The sequence below is a fragment of the Microtus ochrogaster genome, chromosome 26, assembly GCF_000317375.1.
Source record: "Microtus ochrogaster isolate Prairie Vole_2 chromosome 26, MicOch1.0, whole genome shotgun sequence".
In the NCBI taxonomy this organism is placed as follows: domain Eukaryota; kingdom Metazoa; phylum Chordata; class Mammalia; order Rodentia; family Cricetidae; genus Microtus; species Microtus ochrogaster.
Window position 1 is genome coordinate 4,390,780 of NC_022025.1, and position 7,883 is coordinate 4,398,662.

Genomic DNA, 7,883 nt, shown 5'->3' on the forward strand with positions numbered 1-7,883 from the left:
CCACCCCATATCTCTGGCCTCCTCTCGCTGCCGTGGGGCTCACGGGGTCTAACCCACCCCATATCTCTGGCCTCCTCTCGCTGCCGTGGGGCTCATGGGGTCTAACCCACCCCGTATCTCTGGCCTCCTCTCGCTGCCGTGGGGGTTTGCTCTTGTCCCTCATCTGCCTGACTCCACTCTTTCCTCCTCTGTCAGTTACCTTTCACTCTTCCTTTGCTCACTCTTTTTCTGACCACTTTTGCTCTTAATCTCCTTCTTCCCCCACTTGTAGAGTCATTGGCCTCTTGGGGAGAGAGGAAGCTCACAGCTCTGCCCTGTGCCTGGTGACTTGGCCAGAAACAACAGAATACGTGGAGTTTAACTGAGGCAGTCATGTGATTGTCCTGAAATGTGTTCTGTGTTCATAATTAAATGGCATAATTTTATTGAGTTTGTATATTTATATTTACATAGCTGTCCTTTGAGATTTTATCTTGCGGTCTCTTTTAGAATGAAATATTTGGTTCGGCGATGGCATCGAGTCAAAGCTTCTGGCTCCAACAATGTTAATAGGGATGGCTTTGGAGTGGGTCCAGGTAAGGTCAGATGACATAGTTTCTGTGTATGACTCTGAAATTGCTACATGTGTAGTAGCTGTCACATGACCAGTTCTAATGCTGATACTGTCCAAAGACCGTGAGCAGCCTTAGAGTAAGGCTAGGGACTTCCGGAATTAGAGCCTGATTTCTGGTGCATGTAGACGGCACCAAGCCCTGCTTTTCTTCATGGGTTCTCCCAGGCCTCTGATAGGCAGTTACTGTTGCTGATGCTGAGCCATGGAGAGCACCTGCCGTTCGCCTCAGATTATCCAGCAGGGAAATAGTGGAGCCAGGGCTGGAGAGCATTGCTCTCAGTCATGTGGAAGAATTGTGCTGTAAAGTTTTTATAGTTTAGCATTATATTTCTGAGCATGTTATATAATAATTGTAACTTTAAATTCCTTCTCTCTACAGCTAGAACTCAGTAAGCAAAATGTTAGGGCTGGAACAATTGAAGGCATAAGGAGGCCAAAAGCTGGAGGGCGCAGAATAGAGGACACACTGTGATGTCAGGGCTGTGCCATGTCCAGGTGTCCTGACTTCTGAGAGTCAGAGAAAAGGAAGTATGTTTGGTTCCTGAGAGCATTTTAGGGTAGCCTCACACTGAGATGAAATCCTTACCACAGGCACTTGTGTTGGCATAAGCAGTTAGCAAATCTTGATTTCACTTTTTTGGTTTTATTTTGTTTTGTTTCCACTAAAAGAATTGGTTTCATTAGTATAGGGTTTTTACCACATCATCTCCCCCCACGCCCAGAAGCTCACCCACTCGGAAACACTTCCCCCTTTGATCTTGTATTTTACAAATAAAATATTCCAGTGAGTTTATCTTCTTTGAAGCATAGCTCTTAATTCATGTTGGAAGGTAATCAGAAAACTACTGGAAGGCTCTTTGCGTTGCACTGTTCTCTTTGAGCAAGAAGAGAAACTGACTGTAAATAGCACATAGATCATATACTGCTTTTTAAACCCTTACTGGGTTTATATCTGTCTTCTGAGGCTTCGTACGTTTTTCTTTACAGTGATGTATTTTGGGTTTCTTTAGGTGTTGAAAGGACTGATCCACTTTATCATTCCACCAGTGGGCTGGAACTATATCCAGATCCAAGGCAAATGACACATTATAGTTCAAGATCAGACCTGGATTTCCCAAGGTCTCCCTTACCATTTAATAGGTAAGAATTATCGAACCTAGCTGGAGGAGATATAGTAATATTTCAGAGAGGAGTGGACCAACTGTTAGAACTTAAAAGTACTTTGCATTATAATAGCTAGATATCTTTAGTTATATGTAGTTTCTATATCTTAAAGCTCAGAATACGAGCTACTTCTAATTTCTAAATGGTTTCTAAAGGAAACAAATGCTGTAGTTATAAATATGTGCTGTAGTTAGACATTGGAAAAGTGCACTCAAGAACAGTTGGTTTGCACATGTCCATCATTCACTGAGCACTCTGCAGCCTTGCTACTGGACCTTCCTATGACAATAGCATCTTTGAGCTTAGTGAAGAGTTACTTCCTTGTTATCCTCTGTTTAGATGTCTGGGGATATAGGCCAGATAGTGCATAGATCAGGCAGTCTGGCAACTTGGCTGACTGTTTCTGTGAAATTGGATTCTGACCATACTCTAATCCACAGGTACCCAGGAACTCTTGTAGATTTCAATCCTGCCCTGACAAATCCTCAGCTACAGCAGTATAACCCTGGCAGAACGCTGACAGATTATGTCACCCAGATCGATGCACTTCAGAGACGACTCGGAACTACTTTACAGTCAGGTGCTGGATTTTACCACTTTTCTGTTGTGGCAATGCTAGACCCACCCATCTCTCTAACTCCATGACAGCTTTCTTTGGGTTAATCGAATCCTGTAGCTTGGTGCATAAGTACCCAGGTTATACCAGATTAAACTCTGACCAGCAGAAAACTGGCTCTTCATTACTCCCAAGTTCTATCAGCAGCTCCTGACAGAGTGATTAGACAAAATTCATGATGAGCTCTGCCAGGGACTCTGAGACAGGCCCCCAGCAGAACCTGTTCCTCATATGATAGATAGGAAGCAGTAAAGTGTAGAAGGCAGAGCAAGCCTTGCCCCAAGCAAGTAATGCAGCCATTGTCCCCATTCCTAATTGTCCTTCTACATGTCGTTTAAACAAGCCATCCCTTGCACTGTAAGCATCATCTTTTCTCTCCTCAAAAGTTCAGTGTCACACACTCCATAAAGGTGGACTTTAAGGGCTGGAGAAAAGGCTCAGCAGGTCAAGGCACCTGCCTCCAAGCCTAAGTTACTGAATTCAGTCACTCTGATCCACAAAGTAGGAGAGAAGCAACTCCCACGAGCTGCCCTCGTGGGTTATCACCTACATACACATCCAGATAAAAATATGAGATTTAAGAGATTTTTACAGATAGATTTTGTAAGAAGTATCTTTTGTATATACTTTATATAGAGGCAGATTCCATTCATCATGGAAAATCTTCCCTGCCTTCCTTTGCTCACTACTGGCCCCAAAACTGAATCACTTTGTTTAAGTTACTGTGCTAGCAGTTCACTTTGATGCTTTCACTTTTTCATTATTTATTCTTTGTATGGGTGGGTGTTCTGCCTCCGTGTGTGTATGTGTACCTCATTCATGCCCGTGCCTGCAGAGCCCAGAAGAGTGCATCCGATCAGCTAGGATGGGGGTTTCTGCTGATTGTCAGCTGCCATGTGCTTGCTGGGAACCAAATCCAGGTCCGCAGAAGAGCAGTCAGTGCTCTTGGAAGGCATTTCTCCTGTCCTAATCATGTTTAGGACTCTCTTTCTATGAATACACATACTACGGACTACAGAAGTCATTTCTTTTTTTTTATTATTTTTTTTAATTTATTTATTTATTAAAGATTTCTGTCTCTTCCCCGCCACCGCCTCCCATTTCCCTCCCCCTCCCCCAATTAAGTTCCCCCCTCCTCAGCCCGAAAAGCAATCAGGGTTCCCTGTCCTGTGGGAAGTCCAAGGAACCCCCACCTCCATCCAGGTCTAGCAAGTTGAGCATCCAAACTGCCTAGGCTCCCACAAAGCCAGTGCGTGCAGTAGGATCGTGCAGCAGCATTGTTCTTGAGTTCTCATCAGCCCTCATTGTCCGCTATGTTCAGAGAGTCCGGTTTTATCCCAGGCTTTTCCAGACCCAGGCCAGCTGGTCTTGGAAGCTAAATAAGGAGAACCCAAAGAAAAACATATAGGCATCCTCCTGAATATTAACCTTCAGCAAGCGATGAAAGGAGACAGAGACAGAGACCCACATTGAAGCACAGGACTGAAATCTCAAGGTCCACATCAGGAGCAGAAGGAGAGGGAGCACGAGCAAGGAACTCAGGACCGCGAGGGGTGCACCCACACACTGAGACAATGGGGATGTTCTACTGGGAACTCACCAGAAGTCATTTCTTTAACCCAGGCAACCTTCAGTCACAAAACACATGAGCATTGTCTCAGTTCCCTGCTTGGTGACTTCTAAATGTAGTCAGCCTCTTAGAACTAAGGTTGAGTTATAGGGCTGAAGAGATAGCTCTGTGCTTAAGGACTCACTGTTTATTCTAGAAGACCTGCGGCTGCTCCCAGCACCCAGTGTCAAATAGCTCACAACTCCCTTGTAACTCCAGCTTCAGAGGATCCAGTCCTCTAGGGTATCCTTGGACTGTACTCACAAGTATGTGCACGCACACACATAAATGTTTAAGAAGACAATTGAAGTTCAGGTCTGAAGTCATGGGGTTTTTTGTTGTTGTTTTACGTTAATGCGTATATGCACATCTGGACCACAGCATGCATGTGAACTGCCTGCCCTGATATTGGTAACAGTCTGATTCACAGTCTGATTCTCCTGTTTTTGTTTTTGTTTTTATTTTACAGGTTCATCTGCCTCCCAATATCATACTGGTATGAGGAGATAATTTTCAAATCATGCTGTCATGAAGAGAAAGCATTAACTGAATTTTAAATAGATTCCCTTTGTAAATCAATGGCTCTTTTGTGCTTTTTTATTGTGTATATATATTGTGTGGGACCAACCAGTACAAACACACGGTTGTGTACAAATCCTTGCCAGCACATAAAGACAAACTGGAGTTTGTGTATATAAACACCGACAGTAATCATTAAATTACATGTATATTTGTGGAATGCTAATTTAAATGATTAAATTATAAACTGTATTTATCACATGGGTGAAAAGGTTAAAGTTTTTCAAATGACAATGCTGCTAGATGTGTAGCTCGCAGTGTCCTGCACTTTTCTTACAAGGTTACATGTTTCTGCCTAATATATTTGCTACTGGTGATGAAGACACAGCATCACTTGGAGAGACCTATTTTTGTATAATGGTAGAAGTTTTGAACTTTACTGGGCTATTTTGTCAAGAACTGAAATAAAAATGACCTCACCATTTTCACCAGACTCTATTTGAACCGTCTTCATTTTTAACTCAGCCGCAGCTCAGCTTATGGTACATAGCATCTTGTTACTTCTCTCTAATAAGGAGAACTTAAGATCCAAAAGTGGGTTTCTCTCTCTCTCCATTACAGAACATCTTCAGTGTGCCTTTGTATGAACTTTCCCTAAGTGAGCGTTTTCAGCTCCTAAGTTGGCATTCTCATGATTAGTCCATATTTATTACATTTGGTGTTCTTGTGTCCAAAGAGGCCTCCTCACAAACCCAGCAGAAATCAGCTCAAAGAATATTAAATTGTATCAGTAAGAGTGTAGCAAAATTTAGGATGCCTCGTGCTAAGCCAGCCAAATTCTAGTTGGGAAACTGAGAATTCAGCTCTCCAGAGGGTTCCCTGCTAGCACAGCATTGACTGCAATGGCAGTATTGTTTACATCCAGAAGATATTGTTTCGCTATCAATGGTCTTTGATTATAGGAATACAATCACAAAGCTGTACATTTCTGGGAATTTCTAATTAATATCATTTCCCATATTAGCAACTAAACTTTCTAGAAATAGTAATGCTATTCTAAAACAACTATTTGAAGGGGAAAATTGTGCATAAGAGCCTTTTAAAGCTAATACGCTTGCCAAGTCAAGGTTGTTCCCTGGAGAAAAGGTGGATGAGCTGGATGGACCGTCAGCCTGCTATGGCCTTAGGCTTCTGCTGTGTTATTCTCTATAACTGATCTGTGATCAAAACCTAATTCTGTTGTATTCTAGTGGACCCTTTAATTAATTCCCAAAACTGAAAATATGTCAGAATCTAAAACTAGTCAGGAAACAGGCCAGCCTTACTCAAGGGCCACAGCTCTGTACCACAGATCTACATATCTAATCATCTAGAACCGTTTTCAGAATAATAAAGACAAAATATCTAGGCCTTCATATAAAAAATGAATTACGTAGAAACAATCATCAAGCTTTAATACAATCTGTAATCTAACAGATGCAAATGCAGCAGTGTAATAGCTACCACAACCAAAGGAAAGAACAGCATACTTTGTGAGGTCAGCAACTATCGTGAAAATACCTGATTTCTCACGGGGAACTGATAACGCTATTTAGTTGCCTAAATTCATAACCTGAAGGAAATGCCAGCAGGAGGCTAGTTCATATAAATAGGATGTAATTTCCCAAATTCTCTGATCCTTTGAACTGTACTTACACTGTGCACATAATTGAATCTATAAATAGACCAGTGAAATTTTTGTCAGAGATTTTTATGTGAAAGCTTTAATAGCAGAGGTTGGACCCTCATAAAGAGTCTTTAGTCTTCTTAAAACTCTAACATACGTTGGGGGAAAAAATGTTATTTGGCTCAGGGTGGGTTCTTTTGGGGGGGGTACAGTTTTGGTATATAGCCGAGGTTGTAATTCAGTGCTAGAATTACAAGTATGACATGGCAACAAAGTCATCTTGACTCCCCTAATATGATGACAGGCATGTCACAGTGTTGCACCCTTGGTTATAATTGGTTAGGAAGGGCTCCTGAACACAGCCCCACAGAATGCAACCAGTCATTACCATTTCTCATTCCAACCAAAAGCCCAGAAGTCACTGGCCTCAAGATCTCTGGAGAGGATACAAAGAACCTCAAGCAGGTCACAATCAAATCCCATGAGGATTCACCAAAATGTAACCATGTGGAGCCGGGAACATAGTGCTCTTTAGTATTTATTATTATTAGGAAATATGGTTACCAAGGCATGGTCCAAGGTCTCGGCCATCTTCCTGTTTCAGTGCTTCAAGTTAAAATCTCAAAGATCACCCCATCTAACTAGTGTTCGCTTTCACCTGCAGCTGTGAAGTGAGCTTACTCTTTACCCTTTCACATCTTTACACACAGAAGTGGCCCAGGGATGCGAATAACACATTTGCAGAATTTGACTAGGCGTCTAAACTTGCAGAACTACACTCACAGAAGTGGTCTTGCTGGAGCAATGTGTGCTTTTGAAGTTAATACCTGGATACTGTATTCTGTAGCATCTGCCAACAATCTAGCTTGTTGTTGTTAAACAACAATTGTTGTTGTTAAACAATTTTTAACTCAAAAGCTTGGCTTCCATGAAGTCCTATCCAATCTATTATAAACTGTTCCAAATGCCATTAGGTTTGATAAAAATCACTGCATGACTAAAACGTTAAAATCAAACTGGCGTTCAGAATTACACACTCAACAGTACCCAATGAAAGCTGTTTCATAAGCTTCATTATCTCTCAAGCTACAGTGTGCAGTCATTGACCCACACTGGTTTCTTGTTCTGCTTTCCTTTTGATCTTCTATTGTAATGGATTACTGGGTTTTCAGGGGTGTGAATCGTATAATTCACACTGGGAAAGTATCCATTGATGAGGTCAAATTCATATAAACAAGGCATAGAAGACCAAATTGTCTTAATTTGAACATATGCAAAATTTTCTCCAATACAACGATGCCATCCTGTTTTTTGAAATAAAAAAGTTTTTATCAGCATAAGTTTTGAGTTCTTACCTCTTGTGGCCTGGAGCGACATTTGTTCTAGAGGAGCAACGGTACAATGAAAGGGTGACACTGTAATCAAGTGACACTGGAAGTCCTTTCACGGCCCAGATAGTTCCAGTTGTGGAGGAGAGTGATGGGGATTCTGACGGCATTTTGTGAAATGTAGCATTAGAGAGGACAAACATAAAGAAGGTTCAAATCACAAGATGGTGATCTAGCCTGGGTATGTGTAGAATATAGGTCCCAAGAGAGCTATGGTGTTAAGTCAGTGTGAACCTGTCAATCAAAATTCCAGATGTTCCTTACGATGAAAATAGAAGGTGATTTAATGAACCCAAAATAACATCTAA

At 41.7% G+C, this 7,883-nt stretch overlaps 1 protein-coding gene across 5 annotated transcripts in view; it reads left to right on the forward strand.

Annotated features, from left to right (window-relative positions):
• The window catches only part of Akap9 (A-kinase anchoring protein 9), a 132,126-nt gene extending 127,112 nt beyond the window's left edge, over positions 1 to 5,014 (forward strand). For 4 of the 5 annotated variants that reach the window (XM_013350436.2, XM_013350435.2, XM_026784674.1 and 1 more), the window contains 4 exons: positions 490 to 575; positions 1,624 to 1,753; positions 2,218 to 2,357; positions 4,472 to 4,512. In XM_013350436.2, the coding sequence (XP_013205890.1) occupies positions 490 to 575; positions 1,624 to 1,753; positions 2,218 to 2,357; positions 4,472 to 4,512 (397 nt within the window). Of the gene's footprint in view, positions 1 to 489; positions 576 to 1,623; positions 1,754 to 2,217; positions 2,358 to 4,471 lie in introns of all 5 variants that reach the window. The other variant, XM_005358314.3, reaches the window with a different exon arrangement.
• Positions 5,015 to 7,883: the final 2,869 nt, after the last annotated feature.